The sequence below is a fragment of the Melanotaenia boesemani genome, chromosome 12, assembly GCF_017639745.1.
Source record: "Melanotaenia boesemani isolate fMelBoe1 chromosome 12, fMelBoe1.pri, whole genome shotgun sequence".
NCBI classification, from domain to species: Eukaryota; Metazoa; Chordata; class Actinopteri; order Atheriniformes; family Melanotaeniidae; genus Melanotaenia; species Melanotaenia boesemani.
In genome coordinates this window covers 35,381,246-35,403,762 of record NC_055693.1, presented here as the reverse complement: position 1 = coordinate 35,403,762, position 22,517 = coordinate 35,381,246, and the positions used below count along the sequence as shown (strand labels likewise).

The following is a 22,517-nucleotide window of genomic DNA, read 5'->3' as shown; positions in this document are numbered from 1 at the left end:
TCACCATCACTACTATGTTGCTACGAGACCTCTATTTAGACCTGGACATGATGATGAAGCCACTTCCTGTCAGACTTTCCACCAATCAGAGAGCTTAGATTGACGGTAACGTCCAATCGGTTTAGTGAGGATAGCAGGTAAATAGTAGCAGGAATAACTGGAAATGAGGAAAAAGTGGAAACATGGAAATAGTTTCTGTTGTGTGTTTGTTTCAATAACAATATTTTTTCTCCTGAAAGCCAAGACTTGAGAGAACGATGAGATGAGAAAAGGTTTGGTCACTGTTGGTCTGTGTGTTATTTCTACAAAGTTCTGTTAGTAATAAATTCTGCTTTCTTCTTCTGGTCGACCTTTATGCTGCTAAATCTATTCATACATTCATTTTACATCATTTTACCTCCCAGTCTGACAGCTGCTACATACTGGTTTATACTGGGATTAATAGCTGTTACAGACTGGTTTATACTGGGATTAAAAGCTGCTACAGACTGGTTTATACTGGGATTAAAAGCTGCTACACACTGGTTTATACTGGGATTAAAAGCTGTTACAGACTGGTTTATACTGGGATTAAAAGCTGCTACAGACTGGTTTATACTGGGATTAAAAGCTGCTACACACTGGTTTATACTGGGATTAAAAGCTGCTACAGACTGGTTTATACTGGGATTAAAAGCTGTTACAGACTGGTTTAGACTGGGATTAAAAGCTGCTACACACTGGTTTATACTGGGATTAAAAGCTGCTACACACTGGTTTATACTGGGATTAAAAGCTGCTACACACTGGTTTATACTGGGATTAAAAACTGCTACACACTGGTTTATACTGGGATTAAAAACTGTTACAGACTGGTTTATACTGGGATTAAAAGCTGTTACAGACTGGTTTATACTGGGATTAAAAGCTGCTACAGACTGGTTTATACTGGGATTAAAAGCTGTTACACACTGGTTTATACTGGGATTAAAGGATGCTACAGACTGGTTTATACTGGGATTAAAAGCTGTTACAGACTGGTTTATACTGGGATTAAAAGCTGTTACAGACTGGTTTATACTGGGATTAAAAGTTGTTACAGACTGGTTTATACTGGGATTAAAAGCTGTTACAGACTGGTTTATACTGGGATTAAAAGTTGTTACAGACTGGTTTATACTGGGATTAAAAGATGCTACACACTGGTTTATACTGGGATTAAAAGCTGTTACACACTGGTTTATACTGGGATTAAAAGTTGTTACAGACTGGTTTATACTGGGATTAAAAGCTGCTACAGACTGGTTTATACTGGGATTAAAAGCTGTTACACACTGGTTTATACTGGGATTAAAAGTTGTTACAGACTGGTTTATACTGAGATTAAAAGCTGTTACAGACTGGTTTATACTGGGATTAAAAGCTGTTACAGACTGGTTTATACTGGGATTAAAAGCTGCTACAGACTGGTTTATACTGGGATTAAAAGCTGCTACAGACTGGTTTATACTGGGATTAAAAGCTGCTACAGACTGGTTTATACTGGGATTAAAAGCTGTTACACACTGGTTTATACTGGGATTAAAAGCTGTTACACACTGGTTTATACTGGGATTAAAAACTGCTACAGACTGGTTTATGCTGGGATTAAAAGTTGTTACAGACTGGTTTATACTGGGATTAAAAGATGCTACACACTGGTTTATACTGGGATTAAAAGCTGCTACACACTGGTTTATACTGGGATTAAAAGCTGTTACAGACTGGTTTATACTGGGATTAAAAGCTGTTACAGACTGGTTTATACTGGGATTAAAAACTGCTACACACTGGTTTATACTGGGATTAAAAGCTGTTACAGACTGGTTTATACTGGGATTAAAAGCTGTTACAGACTGGTTTATACTGGGATTAAAAGCTGCTACAGACTGGTTTATACTGGGATTAAAAGCTGTTACACACTGGTTTATACTGGGATTAAAAGCTGTTACAGACTGGTTTATACTGGGATTAAAAGCTGTTACAGACTGGTTTATACTGGGATTAAAAGCTGTTACAGACTGGTTTATACTGGGATTAAAAGCTGTTACAGACTGGTTTATACTGGGATTAAAAGTTGTTACAGACTGGTTTATACTGGGATTAAAAGATGCTACACACTGGTTTATACTGGGATTAAAAGCTGTTACACACTGGTTTATACTGGGATTAAAAGTTGTTACAGACTGGTTTATACTGGGATTAAAAGATGCTACACACTGGTTTATACTGGGATTAAAAGCTGTTACACACTGGTTTATACTGGGATTAAAAGTTGTTACAGACTGGTTTATACTGGGATTAAAAGATGCTACACACTGGTTTATACTGGGATTAAAAGCTGTTACACACTGGTTTATACTGGGATTAAAAATTGTTACAGACTGGTTTATACTGGGATTAGAAGATGCTACAGACTGGTTTATACTGGGATTAAAAGCTGTTACACACTGGTTTATACTGGGATTAAAAGCTGTTACAGACTGGTTTATACTGGGATTAAAAGCTGCTACAGACTGGTTTATACTGGGATTAAAAGATGCTACAGACTGGTTTATACTGGGATTAAAAGCTGCTACACACTGGTTTATACTGGGATTAAAAGATGCTACAGACTGGTTTATACTGGGATTAAAAGATGCTACAGACTGGTTTATACTGGGATTAAAAGATGCTACAGACTGGTTTATACTGGGATTAAAAGCTGTTACAGACTGGTTTATTCTATTCTATTCTATTCTATTCTATTCTATTCTATTCTATTCTACAGTCATTCAGCAGACGCTTTTATCCAAAGCGACTTACATCTGAGAGTAAGAACACAAGCAGAAACCAACCAGGATGGACGTCATCATTAAGTGGTAGTCAGACTGTTGGAGTCCAGGTGGACCAGGTGCTGTCATGTGGCGCTAGAGGCAGTGCATATATTTTTCTTTTTTTTCGTTTTTGTAGTTTTTGTAAGACATTTTGTTTAAATACAAGATCATGATTTTATCACAACATCATCTTGGGCGTAAGTGCAGCAGCTTCTTCAGTACCTGGTTGAGCCAAAGAGCTGGACAAATCTTTCTACCTCATTCTGAGTAGAAGAGTTAATCTAAGTGTGGAAATGCTCCTTAAACAACTGAGTCTTTAGCTTACTTTTAAAAGTGGATAAGGACTCTGTGGATCAGACGGAGTTTGGTAGATCGTTCCACCACCGGGGAACAACAGAGGAGAAGAGTCTAGCTACTGAAGTGGCCCCACCTTGTGGTGGGAGCACTAGGTGTTTTTCGCTGGCCGAGCGTAACTGTGGAGAGGGAGTGTAGCTCTGGATTAAGGAGTGGAGGCAGACCGGAGCCGTTTGGGTTATTGTTTTGTAAGCCAGAAGCAGAGCTTTGAATCTGATGCGCTGCAACTGGAAGCCAGTGGAGAGCGATTAGCAGCGGAGTGACATGAGCTCTTTTGGGCTGGTTGAAGACCAGACGTGCTGCTGCGTTCTGGATCATCTGCAGAGGTTTAACTGAGCATGCAGGCAGGCCAGCCAGTAAGAAGTTGCAGTAGTCAATGCGTGAAATGACCAGAGTCTGGACCAGGAGCTGGGCCGTGTGTTCAGTCAGGTAGGGTCTGATACTCCTGATGTTGTAGAGAGCAAATCGGCAAGACCGAGCAACCGAGGCAACATGGTCCTTAAAGGTCAGCTGGTTGTCTACCATGACACCAAGATTACTGGTAGAAGACGTAGGCGCAAGCGTGATGGAGTCAAGCTGCACACTCATCTGTGGAGCTAAAGAAGGATTGGCTGGAAAGACAATAAGCTCGGTCTTGGACAGATTTAGCTGAAGGTGGCGATCCTTCATCCATGCGGAGATATCAGCAACATGCTGATAAAAGGTTATCTTGGCTGCCTTTAGGTTGGATGTGAAAGTTTCAAGATTTTGCTGGTACTCAGTGTGCTCTTTTGATTTGAGCCACTTTCTTTCTGCAGCCCTGAGTCCGGCTCTGTGCTCCCTTAGAGCCTCTGTGAGCCATGGACTGGGAGGGTTTTGTCTGGCTGGTTTTGACACCAGAGGACAGAGTTTGTCCAGAGAGGAGGCGAGAGAGGAGCAGAGTGTTTCTGTAACCTCATTAACAGACAGTAAGGAGAAGTCTGAGTGGGAAGGGAGGGTAGAGTAAACCTCATCAGACAGCTGTGTAGGTCTGAGGGATCTCAAGTTTCTGCGGTAGGACACCATTTTTGGAGCTGCTTGACATGAGAAAGGAAGACAGAGAATTTAACCAGGAAGTGGTCTGAGAGGTGCAGCGGGGTGACGGACAGGTCGGCTGTGGAGCAGTTTCTGGTCAGGACCAAGTCAAGAGTATTGCCAGCTTTTTGTGTTGGAGGAGTCTGAACCAGTTTGAGATTGAAAGAGTAGATGAGAGCCAGAAAGTCATTTGTCTGTGGTTTGCCAATGTGAATGTTCATGTCTCCCATGACAATTAGTGGTGTGCCATCATCAGGAATGTCAGAGAGAATCATGTCCATTTCAGAGACAAACTCATCTATACTGCCACCCGGAGGCAGTAAATGACCAGAATGTCTGCAGTGATGGGTGTAGAGACCTTTACTGCGTGATACTCAAGTGATGAGCAGTTAGCCATAGGACAGAGAGAAGTTAAGTTCCACTTTTTAGAAATAAGAAAGCCGAGTCACGTGACCGTCGCGTGGGATGTAGGACGCTTCCTTCGCAGCTCCGCAGCGTCCCCCCAATTTTAACTTTATTTGCATGCCAAGGATAATTTTTTCTTTTTTTTTTTTTAACTTTAACGTGGGCTTCACTGTGTTCTCCTCACTTTTTCACAACATAATGGCGACGAGCTCAAGAAAAGCAGCTGGCAAACAACCAGTTACAGTCCCATCTCCCAACAACGAAGAGCTAGCTAATGTGGTTAAGCTAGCGGTAGCTGAGGCTATTAATGAAGCCATCCCTACACTTGTACAAGATGTGGTGGCACAGCTGACGAGCAAAGCGCAGGAGTTGGTGGAAGCCCAAGTCTCTGTACTCCGGGGCGAGATGGCGACCATGCGAACAGATATCTCGGCGTGTAAGGATCATATGGAGAAAGACGGGAACCGTTTGGTGGAGGTGGACAACCGACTTTCGGCGTCTATTAAAAGGTTTACCTCGCAACATGACCGACTGGAAGAGAAAATTGCGGACATGGAGGACAGGTCTCGTAGGGACAACATACGAGTGCATGGGATCCCTGAAACTGCGGAGACATCTCATCTCCTAAACTACATGTCTGATGCTATCTCACAATGGTTTCCAGATTTGGGCTCTGTGGAAATAATGAGAGCACACCGCTTAGGCGCTCCCAAACGAGACGCAAATGGCAGACCCATCCCTCGCGTTGTCATCATGAAGCTTCTGCGTTTCACTGACAGGGATAAGATAATCAAAGCCGCCCGGAGGGCTGCCGTGGATATTGAGGGCAAAACCATCCGCTTCACTCCCGACTATAGCCCGTTTACTTTTAAACGTAGACTGGCCTTCTCCACCGCAATGGACGCGCTGCAGAAACTGAACTTTCGCACCTTCCTGCTCTACCCAGCGAAACTGAAAGCGGTTCGTGGTGAAGCAATCCACCTGTTCGACAACCCACAGGAGGTGAGAGATTTCATGGACACGTTAAAAGAATGATTTGCCATTAATCCTTGTGTTAAGAAGCTGATTTGACTTGCATAATTAATGTGGATCCAGTATAGTTGGACCACTGGCTCATATTATGTTTTTCTGTTCATGTTGAGGTTTATATTTTACGATTGCTCACTGCGGATGTAACGTTGTGGACTGGGACATGGTCTGGTATAATTACACGCAGTTCTGTATTACGGTGTATTCCACAATTAGTTTGGCATCTCATAACTGTATTTGAGGATGGGGGGGGGGGGGCTGTACGCTGTGAGGGTGGGACATGCTGCTTGGGGAGCACGAGACCGATGTGTGGAGGGAATTTAGACTTCCCTGGGAGGAGTTTCTCAATGCTTGTTGTTTTATTTTTTCTGTTCATGTGTGGGATTATTTGGTTCTACCCTCTCCCGTTCTTTGGAGAGTGGTGTATGGCGACTGGGGTTCACTGGGTAGGGACGGATCTCTCTCTGTACTCTAATTACTTACTGTTGTCACTCAGCTGCACTAAATTACATATTATGTCTCCTTACCTAAGTCCAGAGGCATACAGATTATCTACTGTCAGCCAGAATGTGTAGTATACGTGTTATTAGCTGGAATGTTAATGGGCTGAACGGTCAATTTAAACGCACAGCTTGTTTAGACTTTTTACACAGACAGCGTGTAGATGTCGCTTTCATTCAGGAATCTCACTTAAGACCAGTAGATGTTAACCGCTTTGCAAATAAGCATTACTGTGTGGCTGCATCTGCATCGCTGGACACAAAAACCAGGGGCTCATTAGTGGTCATGAAACGCAACCTCTCCATCACTGTTTTGGAAAAGTTTGGTAGCGTTGATGGCAGGATCTCCTATATTAAGACTAATATTGCTGGGCGCAATTTTGCTTTTATTTCTGTTTATGCACCGTCTCAGTATGAACCAGAGTTTTTTCCCAAACTAACTGCAACACTATTACAACTACAGGATTTTTCTCTGATCCTTGGTGCAGATATGAATTGCTTTGCAAATATGTCCCTGGATAAATCGGTGCAACGTCTTACACACAACCAATCACGTGCATCCACAGATTTCCGGAATTTTTTATCTGCGCTGGGTTTAGTAGATTAGATTAGATTAGATTAGATTAGACTTTATTATCTCACAGTGGAGAAATTCACTTGTTACAGCAGCTCTTGTTATAGAATAAAGTACAGAGAGGCAAAATAAGGTGAACATGCATCACAGCAAGAAAGTGCAATAGAAATTATTTACAAGTCTAAGAAAAGCAAAAATATGTACCGTTATAATATAAAGATATATATATATATATATATACATACATATATATACATACATACACACATACATACATACACACATACATTATATATATATATATATATATATATATATATATATATATATACATATATATATATATACATACACACACACACACTACATCCATACATAAAATAAAATAAAATATAACAACAACCTCACAGACTATATACATATTTACATGGTGATGGTGGGATATGAAGAATATGATGACATTGATAATGGGGGGTATTGCACAGTAAAATATAAATAAATATTACACAGTAATATGACTATACAGACAAGTTGTACAGTCTGACAGCAGTGGGGATGAAGGACCTGCGGTAGCTCCTTCCTACACTGAGGGTGTCTCAGTCTGCTGCTGAAGGAGCTGCTCAGCCCCCCCACAGTCTGGTGCAGTGGGTGAGAGGTGTTGTCCATGATGGATGTGAGCTTGGCCAACATCCTCCTCTCACCCACCTCCTCCACAGAGTCCAGCGGGCAGCCCAGGACAGAGCTGGCCCTCCTGACCAGCTTGTTCAGTCTCTTCCTGTCCCGGTCGGTGCTGCTCGCTCCCCAGCAGACAACAGCGTAGAGGACAGCAGAGGCTACCACAGAGTCATAAAATGTCCTTAGCAGAGGCTACCACAGAGTCATAAAATGTCCTTAGCAGAGGCTACCACAGAGTCATAAAATGTCCTTAGCAGAGGCCTGCATACTCCAAAGGACCTCAGTCTCCTCAGGAGGTGGAGGCGACTCTGGCCCTTCTTGTACAGGGCGTCTGTGTGGTGTGACCAGTCCAGTTTATTGTTGAGGTGAACACCCAGGTACTTGAAACTGTCCACCCGGTCAATCTCCTTCCCCTGGATGTTCACCGGTGTGTGGGGTAGTGTCCTTCTCCGGAAGTCAATCACCATCTCCATGGTCTTACTGGTGTTTAAGTAGACTTATACCGTGCTGTCAATCCCACATCTAAACAGTTTACTTTTTATTCTGCAAGACATCGGAATTACTCTAGAATCGATTATATACTGGCTTCACCTACATCTTTCTCGGAGATACATGATGCTTTAGTCATACCCTGCTCTCTATCTGACCATAGCGTTGTTATAGCACGCTTTACACTTCAGGGCACGCCTTCCAGAGCGCCACGGTGGCGGTTCAATACCTCTCTTTTGAAGAACGAAGTCTTCATGAATTCTCTGAGAGAGAAGCTATACATTTTTATAAACCTTAATGTAGGGTCTGTGGATGATCCCAGATTTGTGTGGGATGCGATTAAGGGCTGTATCAGAGACTCCTCTATCTCTTATTCTTCTTATTTAAATAAAAGCAGACTTAAAAAAATCACTGAATTGGAGACGGTCCTCGCCCAACTGGAAGCCCAGCAACAAGTGTCACGCTCTGAGGTGCGACAACAAAAAATAGCCACAACGAGGACTGATTTGAATTCCCTTTTAAGACGGAGGGCGGAGTTTTTGGTGCATAGAACCAGAAGAACATATTATTTCAATGGGGCCAGGCCTAGCCACCTTTTATCCTTGCGATTGAAGACTAATGAGAAGTATTCAAATATTGTGGCCATAAAGACTCCAACTGGTACTCTGACCAATGCTCATGAAATTAACTCTGAATTTAAGACTTTCTATTCCACTTTGTATACATCTGAAATTCCACCTGTCCCTGACATGTATACCTGTTTCTTTCAAGGGCTAGATCTACCCACCTTATCTAATGATTTAGCTGAGTCACTCAATTCCCCTATTTCCTTAGAGGAGCTAAGGGTGGCTCTTGTTAATATGAAGAAAGGAAAGTCTCCAGGCCTGGACGGGATCCCCCCAGAACTATATCTCGCCTTCTGGGATGTATTAGGAAAACCACTCCTGGAAATGATAAATACGGCAATTGAGAAGGGTGCATTCAACGCGGATGTCAATACAGCCATAATCTCAGTACTCCCTAAACCTAATAAAGACCTGTCTCTATGTGGTAATTATAGACCCCTCTCTCTCTTGAATAGTGATGTTAAATTATATGCTAAAGTACTTGCAACCCGGCTGGAAGTAAATCTCACTTACTTGATTCATAATGATCAGACTGGGTTTATTAAGACTCGTCAAGCATCAGATAACATGCGCCGTCTATTACATGTCATTCATGCAGCTAGCAGTATTGACCCCCCTTGCTCAGTTCTTTCTTTGGATGCCGAAAAAGCCTTTGACCGGCTGGAATGGGCTTATCTTTGGTCTACTTTGGATAAATTCAATTTAGGTAAACAATTTATTAATATGGTCAAAGTCTTATATGCAGGTCCATCTGCAATGGTCTACACTGGCAATGTCTGCTCAGCCCGATTTCCAATATGCAGAGGCACCCGCCAAGGATGTCCTCTTTCTCCTCTCCTATTTGCACTCTCCCTTGAACCTCTTGCACAAAAAGTCAGACAACATCCCTTGGTGCATCCTATCACGTTCTGTAATACAGAACACCGAATTTCCTTATATGCTGACGATATCCTTCTTTATTTAGCTAACCCTGGCTCCTCAGTACCACACCTGCTGGCCACATTTGATTCATTCGGCTCAATATCTGGATATAAAATTAACTGGTCAAAATCTTCATTAATGCACTTAAACTCAGTTGTCTCGCAAGTTCCTCTGCCCACACACATACCTGTCGTTAAGACTTTTAAGTATCTCGGCGTCGATATTTTTCCTTCTACACCTTCAATTGCTATTAGAAATTTTAAAGGTATTTATGACCGGATAGAGGCAGATTTTGAACGTTGGTCAAAACTGCTTCTCTCCTTCCAAGCCCGTGTATCAATAGTTAAAATGGATGTACTTCCCCGTATCAATTTTTATTCATCAATGATTCCTCTTGCCCCCCCTTTAGGATACTGGGAAAAACTTCACTCATTAACTTCTAGATTCATTTGACAAGGGAAAAGACCACGTTTGAGACTTGCAACTTTGCAACGTGATAGATCACAGGGAGGCCTGGCCCTACCAAATTATAAGGTGTACTTTTGGTCCTATGTGCTACGTCCCCTTGCTATCTGGTTCAACCCTGACGCTTCAGTCGCTTGGAGGCCGATAGAGGAGAATCTCTCGCAGCCTCATAGATTGCAAGACCTGGTATATTCTAACATTCCCTTAAAGAATGCTAAGTTGCGCCTCGGCCCTCTTATCACACACCTTCTTACAACTTTTCATACGGTGTTGAAATACATGCATGTAGCTCTCAAATGGCACAATCATTCACCGATATTTAACAACTTCTTACTCCTAACTGGCAACCTACCTTTCTCATTCCCAAGTTGGAAGAGTAAAGGAATTAACATTCTGGAAGACTTGTATGATCGTGATGGCCTACGATCCTTTAATGATTTAAAAATTAATTATGGCTTACCTGGTTCTTCATATTTTTTCTATTTACAATTAAGATCAGCCATGAAGGCCTATGGTGTGCCATGGGGATCTGCACTTCCTATGCATCCGCTTCACAAAGTGCTGGCCCCACCTGGATCCTTACAAGGGATTGTGTCTAAGTTATATAAGATTATTTCCATACCTCAAAATACTTTACCGTTAGAAGCCATATGGCAAAAGGACCTAACGGATGCGAATGCTGAAGTGATTTGCTGGGACACGGTGTGGACAAATCTATTCAATACTTCTAAGAATCCCAACCATCACCTAATACATTATAAATTTGTTCATAGAATGTACCTCACCCCTAGAAAGCGTCACTTGATGAAGATCATTGACTCTCCTAATTGCGATCTTTGCTCTCTCAATGTCCAAGGAACATTTAAACATGTATTTTGGGACTGCCCTGAGGTGGGTAGATTTTGGAAAAAGATATCTTTAACCTTGAATGAAATGCTTGGAACAACAATTCCATTATTAGCCCATGTGTTTCTACTCAATGATGATTCTTCCCTGAATTTGTCCTTGCAACAGAAACGCCTTCTATTTGCTGGCCTCACAGCAGCCAAGAAAATGTTGGCTCTGAGATGGCAACCACCGCATGACTTAGCTTGGCGGCAGTGGGCCAACTCATTTTTTGAACTCGTATTGATGGAGTGGTCAGTAGCTCGATTACATGGGGCAAGCCTTAAGACACTTAAAATGTGGGAGGAGGCCTATAATTTAGTTAAGGAGATGGTGCAGCGTGTCAAACATTAACCCTTTCTCTACTTTAGGGGTACAAGTATGAGATCCAAGGTGAGGTGGGGTGGGGTAGGGGGGAGGGGTTGTCGCCAATGGGGAGGGGTGGGGGAGTTAGTTTCTTTTTTTTTTTTTTTTTCTCCACTATGTGTGTTATTCTGTTTGTTGGCAGACATTTCAACTTTTGCAAAGTTACGCCTTGTAGTTACACACATATTAAGTATGGGGGAAATTTAAAGTATGACCGTGTTACATGTAAAGTGTTTTCATTTGTGTGTTATACTAATATGCAATAAAAAGTTGATCAAAAAAAAAAAAAAAAAAAAGAAATAAGAAAGCCCGTTCCACCTCCTTGTCCAGCTGAGCGAGGTGTTTGGGTAAATTCTGCATTGACAGAAAGGGCAGCTGGTGTAGCTGTGTTTTCTGGACGGGTCCAGGTTTCAGTCAGGGCTAGGACCTGAATGTCTGAGACATTTATCAATGAACTGATGAATTCTGTTTTGTTAACTGCGGACTTGACAGTTCCAGAGACCAAAGGTAGCAGAGGATGTGGTTGACGTGCATGCCATTGGAAAGGACAGGTTTTGTGGATTGTGGTGTCTCTGGGTGACACGTCTTGGTCTGTACCATGTCTGACAGGGATGGGTTTGAAGCACATTGTGAGTTAATATAGTTGTGAGGAGGTTTAAGCTCGTGCCTTTGCTCAGTGGACTCACACAGGTAGACTCGCAGGTCTTTACCCTATGTGGTCTTTGTGGTCTTAGCTCGACGTGGGCTGACACAATGGCTGACGCCTCGCTGACTCTTCAGTGCACCATGTGTGGTAAAGTACCTGGAGCTGACACAGCTGAGCTCACTTTGCTTGATTGCTGAAACCGCCTCTATCTGCTTTACCTGAGCAGTACACAGTGGGTGTGACCCCCGTCACGGCCTCAACTGGTTGAAGAGAGAAGGTGCTAACGACAGAGCCCCACACCAGTGATGTAAACAATAACCTGAAACCATACTGGGATTAAAAGCTCTACCTGCTACAGACTGGTTTATACTGGGATCTCAACAATCCGTCCTTCATGTCTTCCCACAACATCATCACTGTCATCCATCTTGTTTTTTTATTTTTACTTAAGCTTGCTGTAACTTAACTAAGTACTGCAACTAACCGAACCTAATCTTTCGTGTAGGACTTTTATCACGGCTGCACAAACACTCACACTTCAATGATAAAAGGAAAAAGCTGTTTTTATCCAGATCTTCAGTTTTATCAGTTTCTTTATCAATGTTGGATGTTTAACTTCAGACTAGGCCCGTCGCGATAACAAATTTTGCTGTGCGATAACTTTTCTCAGAAATTATTATAAAAAATATTGTGCAAAGTGATAATGTCATTTTGAGACCATTTTCAACGGGTGTACTTGCATTATTATGGCATTGTCATTATATTAAATGACAATGCCATAATAATGCAAGTACATCCTTTCAAAGATCAATAAACTTTTAATTTCTAAAGAACATTTTACACTGGAACTGGAAAGAAATTTAAATAAAACGAAAACAATTATTAGAACGGATTCTCAGTCTCATTAACAATGAATGAAAAGCAAACACAACCAAAAACAATAAGTCTGATAGAAAATAAAGTCTGTTCTGTAAACAAAACTGCCCTTCAAAAAATATATTAAAAAAATATTAAACATGGGCTCAGACAGGGAAGCCGGGTAAAACTGCCAGTTAGTACCATTTTGGTGAGATGATGACACATGAATTCTGAATTATGACCTAGAACATGGTAGAGATGATTTAGAACAACATATAGGGTTACCTTTAGACTGGTTAACGTCCTTCTTGTCCAGTCTGCGAGTTCGGTGGACGGTTGTCTCTCAGCAGGTTTGTTGTGCTGTCGTCTTCATTCCAAACCAGGTCTGAGAGACTGTAGCTTTACCTTCTGCAGAGAAAGAGAATTAAAAACTGTACAATTATAACTATAATAATTTATGAATGTGTTAAAAATGAGGATAAAGATGTTCGTTGTAATAGCTGGGTGTCCAATGGTTTCAAGTGCAGTAAAACCACAGGTTATTCTGGAGAATAAGCTCAGACTGAGGGGATTTTTAGGGTGGATTTGTACTTTAATGGAACTGGTGGTGTGTTTTCAGGATTAATGCTGTTTCTAATGGCCAGGTGAGAGGAGACACCTATGGAGAAGGCTGCCTGGGCAGGACAGGTGAGTTTCTGAATGGTTTGAGACAAGATTAAAACAATGCTGCATGGTTAGATGTGAATCCAGCTTCAGTACACTGGTTTTAACGGTTCTCCTTCTGTTAGCTGAGTCTGTGTGGATCAGTTCTAAGTCTAGTCCAGAACCTCACCACGACCGGTTCTGCTGTGAGCAGAAGGAGTAAGCTGCCTGATTAATTTTTATGGGGGTATTTTTGTTTTCCAGGAGCACGTCTGTGGCTCTTCATCGGCTTCATGATGATGTTCGGCTCGCTCATCGCCTCCATCTGGATCCTGTTTGGTGGATATGTGGTGCCGAGTGAGTCTTTCCCCATTTTCTCGCTTTTTTTATCCAACACCTGGATATCTGATTGACTTGGTAGCCTGGAAAACTGTCACCTTACCAGTACAAATTCACTTTAATTCACTTTGGTTTTATTTTGACGCAGTTCAGTCCCATTCATCATTACTAAAATCTCCATCACGACCAGAACCAGGAAGGAAAACCTCCATCAGAACCAGGATTCACGGCCATCTTCCTGGACCGGTTGGGGGTGGAGAGGACAGGAAAGAGGGTGAACCAGCAGAAGAACTCTGATCCAGGGATTCCTGCTGAGAAAGAAGAGAAACACGAATGAATGAACAACAATGTCAGATGTTTCTACATGAAGAGTAAAGAGAGGAGCCCAGTGCATCATGGGACGTCTCCCAGCAGAGAGGAACCCAGTGCATCATGGGACATCTCCCAGCAGAGAGGAGCCCAGTGCATCATGGGACGTCTCCCAGCAGAGAGGAACCCAGTGCATCATGGGACGTCTCCCAGCAGAGAGGAGCCCAGTGCATCATGGGACGTCTCCCAGCAGAGAGGAACCCAGTGCATCATGGGACGTTCCTGAGCAGCCTCGGCCTCTAGCAGCAGGACTAGAGGATGGATCGGGGTCACCAAGCCAGACCTGCTAGAAGATTTATGAAGAAGGAAAGTTGAAGATGATCTGAATGTAGAGAGGGGGTCTGATACCTGAAGCCAGACTGGGATCCGGTTCCACAGAGAGGGTCTGATAACTGGAGGTTCTGCCTCTTGTTCTACTTGTAGAACCTCTAGGAACCAGTAAACCTGCAGTCTGAGACTGAAGCTCTGATGAGAAAACCTGGAACTCTGAGATCTTTAAGATCCAGTGGATCTGGGTCACTAAGAGTTTTATATGTGAGGAGGAGAACTTTAGATTCTGTTCTGGATTTAACAGGAGACGATGAAGAGAAGATAAAACTGGAGAAACATGATGTCGGATGATGATCCTCATCAGAACCCTCGCTGCAACATCCTGATCAGATGGAGACTTTTCAGATCAGTAATCAGGAATTACTGCCGTCCAGTCTGGATGGAACAGATCCTTGGACCAGTTTTCCTGCACCACTCTGAGACAGGATGCTCCTCATTCTGGGAATATTACGTAGATGGTCCTAGAGAGGACACACACGTCCCATTGAACTGATTCCTGGTTTTCCTCATCTGGGCAGAGAACTGATCATTTCTCATCTGGTTTCTTGGGATCCAGTTTGTCCTTTAAACTGGTGCAGTTTGACGTCAACAGGCCTGCTGTTGTTCACTCTGTGGATCTTCTCTTGTTCAGTCCTGAGACTGTGCACGTCTCTTTAAGGCTGAGGGTTTGTGGTCCTGATTGTCGTTTTCCTCGTCCTCATGGGTCAACATTTAATCCTCTGGCCTCTGGAGGTCCTCCTTCTGAAAGCGTAGCTCTCTGTTACAGTTGTTATTATGGTTCCTCAGTGGGTCATTTCACCATGAGCATTTCAGTCCTCCTCAACATGCTGACGTCACATTTGCTACATATATAACGGTCTGAATTGTTTACTGGCCGTAGCTTTATTGTACCAGAGCTGATGGACAAAATGTATTCCACCAAGCTAATCTACCAAACTGATGTTACCTTCCAGAACACATTAATGTGGTGGATGTACGGTGATTTATTAATGCCGGCCAGTGAACACACTTTCTGGTTTCTTTTGTTTTTGCTCTCAGAAAAAGAAGTGGCTCCAGGTCTGGCTGTGTTCTTTCAGAACGCCTTCATCTTTTTTAGGTAAGTTTACCAGGAAACTGGACTAAAGTCAGTGAACAACCTGCACCATGACAACACCAGCTGATTGTCATTTACTCACCAGTTAAACCAGTTGGGTTCTTGATCAGACCTCCTGTTGTCTCAGAGGTTTTCTGATTAGATCGACAGGACTGTGAATATTAATATAGTGGAATTAACTGATGGAGCTGAGAGGTTTCTGAATACATCTATGGACACATCAAGTTGTCACATAGCACTTTGTGCTACTTAAGTATGAAAAAGTGCTTTATAAATAAAATTTGATTTGATAGTTTTTATTACCCGTTTTCATTGTCAGTAATGAATTCATCTCTGAGTGGCGAAAATAAACATGATGCAAATAAAGAGTTTGATGTTCAGCACATGAACTTCGAAGAACCTGAAGAAAGTTGTACACCGTGTCAAATATGAATACAAACAGTGAATAAACCCTTATTTTATTCCCAATAGAAGATAAATAACATGTCAGAGGATGAAACAGAGACGTTTCACCATGTGATGAAAATATGAGCTGATAGTGAATCTGATGGAAAAAGTTGGAACAGGAGCAACAAAAGGCTGGAAAAGTACCTGGTACAAACCAGAAACACCTGGAGGAGCATTGGACAACTAACCAGGTTACCTGGCAACAGGTCAGTAACATGACTGGGTATGTAGCCATGGCTTCATTGTTTACACCAGAGATCAGCTGTTAGCCCTCGGTAACATGAAGGCGCTACTACCCGGAGAGAGACCCAACGCTACATGTGAGCTAAGGAGACGGGGACTCTACCCACTTTCACTCAATATGTTTCATGTCCCACCAGAGACAATAAAATACTGTATTTATTTTATTCCAGTACCAAGGAGGCATAAAGCTCCACATTCTGGCTGAGATGTTTTTTTGACTCTGTGGTGGCATCAGCCACCTATGATGGTGTGGTCTTCTGGGGCAGCAGCATCTTGACTGCTGACAGGAAGAGACTGAACAAGCTGGTTAAGAAGGCCAGCTCTGTTCTGGGATGCCCCCTCCATCTGGTGGAGGTGGCGACGGAGAGGAGAATGATGGCTAAGCTTTCGTCTCTGATGGAGAAACCGCCCCACCCTATGCAGGACTTTTCAACAACACTGAGCAGCTCCTTCAGTGACAGGCTGCTTTACCTGCGGTGTGAAGGAGAGATACTGCAGGTCCTTCCTCCCTGCTGCTGTCAGACTCTACAGGGACGGATGGAGCAGGAGATTAACAGGTGGATCGGTGCAGCGTCTGCAGTGATGTGGACTCTGCATCGGTGTGTCGTGGTGAAGAAGGAGCTGAGCCAAAAGGTAAAGCTCTCGATTTACCGGTCAATCTACGTTCCTGCCCTCACTTATGGTCATGAGCTGTGGGTAGTGACCGAAAGAACAAGATCACGAATACAAGCAGCCAAAATGAGTTTTCTCTGCAGGGTGGCCGGGCTCTCCCTTAGAGATAGGGTGAGAAGCTCAGAGATCCGGGAGGGGCTCAGAGTACAGTCTGTTGATCCTCCACATCTAGGGGAGCCAGATGAGGTGGCTCAGGCATCTGGTTATGATGCCTCCTGGACGCCTCTCAGGTGAGGTGTTCCAGGCACGTCCCACCAGAAAGAAGAAGACCCAGGACACGCTGGTAGGACTACATCTCTCGGCTGGCCTGGGAACGCCTCGGGATCCCCCCCGGATGAGCTGGTGAATGTGATTCACCAATCTGAGACAAACTGGATCTAAAACTGTGAAACAGTTTCAGAAAATGTTCCTCAGACTTTGAAGATCCTCTATCTACAGTGTAGATTAGCATCAGAAGATTCAGAGAATCAGGAGGAATCTCTGTGTGCATGGGACAAGGCTGGATGCTGGTGATTTTCTGCATTAAAAGCAGACATGATTCTCTACTGGAAACCACTGCATGGACTCAGGAAGACTTCCAGAAACCACTGTCTGTGAACACAGTTCACCCTGAAACCCACAAATACAGGTTAAAGCTCCATCATGCAGAGAAGAAGCCAGATGTGAACAGGATCCAGAACCAGCTTCTTCCGTCTTCTCTGGACCAAAGCTCATTTAAAATGGTCTGAGGCAAAGTGTAAACCTGGATGAAGATGTGAACTAGTTTGTGGAAAGCATGGACGTCGTGTCCTGCAGACTAAAGAGGAGAGGGAGCATCCAGCTTGTTATCAGTGGACAGGTGAAGAGCTGCATCTCTGATGGGATGGGGCTGCATTAGTGCCTATGGCGTGGGCAGCTTCCACATCTGTGAAGCTCCATCAATGCTGAAAAGTACATGGAGGCTTTAGAGCAACATCTGCTCCCATCCAGACAACGTCTCTTTCAGGGAAGGCCTTGCAGATTTCAGCAAGACGATGCTGAACCACATCCTGCATCCATCACAGCAGCATGGCTTCACAGGCCGGCTGCTGAACTGGCCTGCCTGCAGTCCAGACCTTTCACCAGTACACAACATCTGGACCATCATGGAAGCAGAAATCCAGCAACCAAGGTCCAGGACTGTAGAGCAGCTAGAATCCTGCATCAGACCAGAATGGGACAACATTCCTCTCCTAAAACTCCAGCAACTGGTCTCCTCACTTCCCAGACTTTTCCAGACATGTTGAAGAAGAAAAGATGCTACACCATGCTGAACACCACCCTGGAACTACTTTTTACACCATGCTGAATGTCACCCTGGAACTACTTTTTACACCATGTTGAACATCACCCTGGAACTACTTTTTACACCATGTTGAACATCACCCTGGAACTACTTTTTACACCATGTTGAACATCACCCTGGAACTACTTTTTACACCATGCTGAACATCACCCTGGAACTACTTTTTACACCGTGCTGAACATCACCCTGGAACTACTTTTTACACCGTGCCGAACATCACCCTGGAACTACTTTTTACACCATGCGGAACATCACCCTGGAACTACTTTTTACACCATGTTGAACATCACCCTGGAACTACTTTTTACACCATGCTGAACACCACCCTGGAACTACTTTTTACACCGTGCTGAACACCACCCTGGAACTACTTTTTACACCGTGCCGAACATCACCCTGGAACTACTTTTTACACCATGCGGAACATCACCCTGGAACTACTTTTTACACCATGTTGAACATCACCCTGGAACTACTTTTTACACCATGCTGAACACCACCCTGGAACTACTTTTTACACCATGTTGAACATCACCCTGGAACTACTTTTAACACCATGCTGAACACCACCCTGGAACTACTTTTTACACCATGTTGAACATCACCCTGGAACTACTTTTTACACCATGCTGAACACCACCCTGGAACTACTTTTTACACCATGCTGAACACCACCCTGGAACTACTTTTTACACCGTGCTGAACATCACCCTGGAACTACTTTTTACACCGTGCTGAACATCACCCTGGAACTACTTTTTAGACCATGCGGAACATCACCCTGGAACTACTTTTTACACCATGTTGAACATCACCCTGGAACTACTTTTTACACCATGTTGAACATCACCCTGGAACTACTTTTTACACCATGCTGAACACCACCCTGGAACTACTTTTTACACCATGCTGAACACCACCCTGGAACTACTTTTTACACCGTGCTGAACATCACCCTGGAACTACTTTTTACACCATGTTGAACATCACCCTGGAACTACTTTTTACACCATGCTGAACACCACCCTGGAACTACTTTTTACACCGTGCTGAACACCACCCTGGAACTACTTTTTACACCATGCGGAACATCACCCTGGAACTACTTTTTACACCGTGCCGAACATCACCCTGGAACTACTTTTTACACTGTGCCGAACATCACCCTGGAACTACTTTTTACACCGTGCCGAACATCACCCTGGAACTACTTTTTACACCGTGCCGAACATCACCCTGGAACTACTTTTTACACCGTGTGGAACATCACCCTGGAACTACTTTTTACACCGTGCGGAACATCACCCTGGAACTACTTTTTACACCGTGCTGAACATCACCCTGGAACTACTTTTTACACCGTGCTGAACATCACCCTGGAACTACTTTTTACACCGTGCGTAACATCACCCTGGAACTACTTTTTACACCGTGCGGAACATCACCCTGGAACTACTTTTTACACCGTGCGGAACATCACCCTGGAACTACTTTTTACACCATGCTGAACACCACCCTGGAACTACTTTTTCCAGGCGTGTTGCTCCATCAGATTTACAATCAGCTCATATTTTCCATCACATGGTGAAATGTCAGTTTCATCCTCTGATGTGTTGTTGATCATCTGCTGGGAATAAAAGATGTTGATGAGGTTTTTAAATCATCACATTCTGTATTTACAGTTAAATTTATTTTGTCCTTTCTCTTTTCCTCCCCCAGCACTCTGATCTATAAGTTTGGCCGTACGGAGGATTTATGGGGTTAGAGGAAGCAGCCTTTCATGTGATCCGACATTTTACAACGAAGCAGCTGTGGAAGCTCCAATTCACGCATTACTGTTTTAATACAGGCCCATCAGTGCTGCTACACACACACACACACACACACACGTTTTGCAGCTATCCTTATTTTCTAACTTTATTTCAGCCTTTAGCTCATAGTAAATGGAAATGGACTAGGGTTTTGTCCTTATAAGACCTAGGGTCCCTTCCAGGCCAATGATGATACTTTCTTGGGACCTTTTCTGGTAATAAAAACCAGATCACACACACACACAGCGTTGTGGATATAAACCCATTTGAACAACAGTTGCAAAGTTTTCTAAAATGTAACTTTTCTGATTAAATATAGGTTATAGTCAAAAAGTGAGAATATTACACAAAACTTAATTTAGTTCAGTAATTCAACTTAAAATGGAAACTGGTATATTATATAGACTCATTACATGCAAAGTGAGATATTTCCAGCATTTGTTATAATCTTGATGATCACGTCTTACAGCTGATGAACATCCAAAAATCTAAATCTCAGACAATTAGAATATTACATAAAATCACTAAAGATGGACATTGAATCCAGAAATGTGACCATGTGAGAGTCTAGTCCTGCATATGAACCCAGGTCTCTGTCTAGTCCTGCATATGAACCCAGGCCTCGGTCTAGTCCTGCATATGAACCCAGGTCTCTGTCTAGTCCTGCATATGAACCCAGGCCTCGGTCTAGTCCTTCTGCATGGACTCCTGCCTCCATGCGGTGTGGATGTTACCAGCCTGTGGTCCTGCTGGCTGGAATGAAGACCAGGATGCTTCAGTCCTTCAGCTCTTCTGCATCGCTCCGTCTCATGAGTCTCATCTTCCTCTTGGCAAAGCTCCATAGGTTTTCTACGGGGTTCAGGTCTGGAGAGTCTGTGGCCAGTCCAGCCCAATAATCCTTGGTCCTTGAACCAGGTTCTGGTTCTTGTGGCAGTGTGGGCAGGTGCCAAGTCCTGCTGGAAAATAAAGTCCACATCTCCACAAAGGAAGCATGAAGAGTTCTAAGACCTCCTGGTAGACGCTGCGTGGACTCTGGACCTAATAAAGCCCGGTGGACCAGCACCAGAGGACACGGCTCCCACATCACCACCCACTGTGGAACTTCACTCTGCACTTTAAGGGTTTTGGATTGTTGCCTCTCCAGTCTTCTTCCAGACTCTGGGACCTGGATTTCCACGAAATGCAGGATTTGCTTATCAGAAAAGAGAACTTTGGACCACTGCTCAGCAGACCAGGTCCTGGTTTCTTTAGTCCAGGTGAGACGCTGCTGACGTTGTGTTCAGGAGCAGCTGGACTAGAGGACGACGACATGAAGTCCAGGTCCAGGATCTGTCTGTGTGGTGGCTCTGGAAGCTCTAACTCCAGCCTCAGTCCAGTCCTGGTGAAGCTTTTCCTGACCGTCCTCTCCAGCTGCTTCATCCTGCTGCTTGTTCCAGCTTCTCCTTCCTCTCAGCTTCTTCTTGATGAGCTTTGATGCAGCACTTTGATCATCCAGCTTCTTCTGCAGCCGCCTGCTGAGGCTTTTCCTCCTGGTGGAGGGAGGTGATGGTTTCTGCCCAGCTGTCAGGTCAGCAACCTTCCCCATGATGCTGGACTCTACTGGAACAGACTGAGACCATCTAGATGCTCAGGAGGCCTCTGCAGGTGTTGGGATGGATCAGCTGATCAGAGCGGCTCTTAGAGGCTGCAACACTGAACCTTTTCACACTTTTCTAATTTTCTAAGATTTGGATTTTTGGGTTTTTATAAGTTGTATAATCATCAGTATAATAACCAATAAATGCTTGAACTTTACATGTGAGTCTATATAATATATTAGTTCCCCTTTCTAAGTTGAATTACTGAAAAAATATTTAGTTTCGTGCCATATTCCAATCTTTGGAGTTTCCCCTGTATGTGAAATGTGATGCAACGACACAAAAAAACAGAAGAGTTTTTAAAATATCCAGAAACATGTTTCTAGAAGATTCTCCAACCACCAGTTTAACCCTTAAAACTCCAGCTATTTTCTGTCCATCTGTTTTTAACATAAACCAGTCTGTAGCAGCTTTTAATCCCAGTATAAACCAGTCTGTAGCAGCTTTTAATCCCAGTATAAACCAGTCTGTAGCAGCTGTCAGATTGGGAGGTAAATGATGTAAAATGAATGTATGAATAGATATAGCAGCATAAAGGTCGACCAGAAGAAGAAAGCAGAATTTATTACTAACAGAACTTTGTAGAAATAACACACAGATCAACAGTGACCAAACCTTTTCTCATCTCATCGTTCTCTCAAGTCTTGGCTTTCAGGAGAAAAAATATTGTTATTGAAACAAACACACAACAGAAACTATTTCCATGTTTCCACTTTTTCCTCATTTCCAGTTATTCCTGCTACTATTTACCTGCTATCCTCACTAAACCAACTCCAGCTCAGCTGCTTTGTGGCGCCACCGTGCATCAGAAACGTCTTCTTGGCTTTATTCCAGCCATAGAGGAGCATTATTTTTCTTCTTTTCACACACACATAGAACTTTCTGCTCACTGGTTGATCTTTGGCTGCTCCTGATTGGACGTTACCGTCA

At 43.3% G+C, this 22,517-nt stretch overlaps 1 protein-coding gene across 1 annotated transcript in view; it reads left to right on the top strand.

Moving 5' to 3' along the window:
• Positions 1–22,050, top strand: part of LOC121650026 (transmembrane protein 50B) — a 30,684-nt gene extending 8,634 nt beyond the window's left edge. The window contains exons 4-7 of the mRNA XM_042001260.1: positions 13,300–13,367; positions 13,587–13,679; positions 15,399–15,456; positions 19,859–22,050. Coding sequence (XP_041857194.1) covers positions 13,300–13,367; positions 13,587–13,679; positions 15,399–15,456; positions 19,859–19,904 — 265 coding nt within the window. The 3' untranslated portion in view covers positions 19,905–22,050. The remainder of the gene's footprint in view (positions 1–13,299; positions 13,368–13,586; positions 13,680–15,398; positions 15,457–19,858) is intronic.
• The last annotated feature ends 467 nt before the right edge of the window (positions 22,051–22,517 follow it).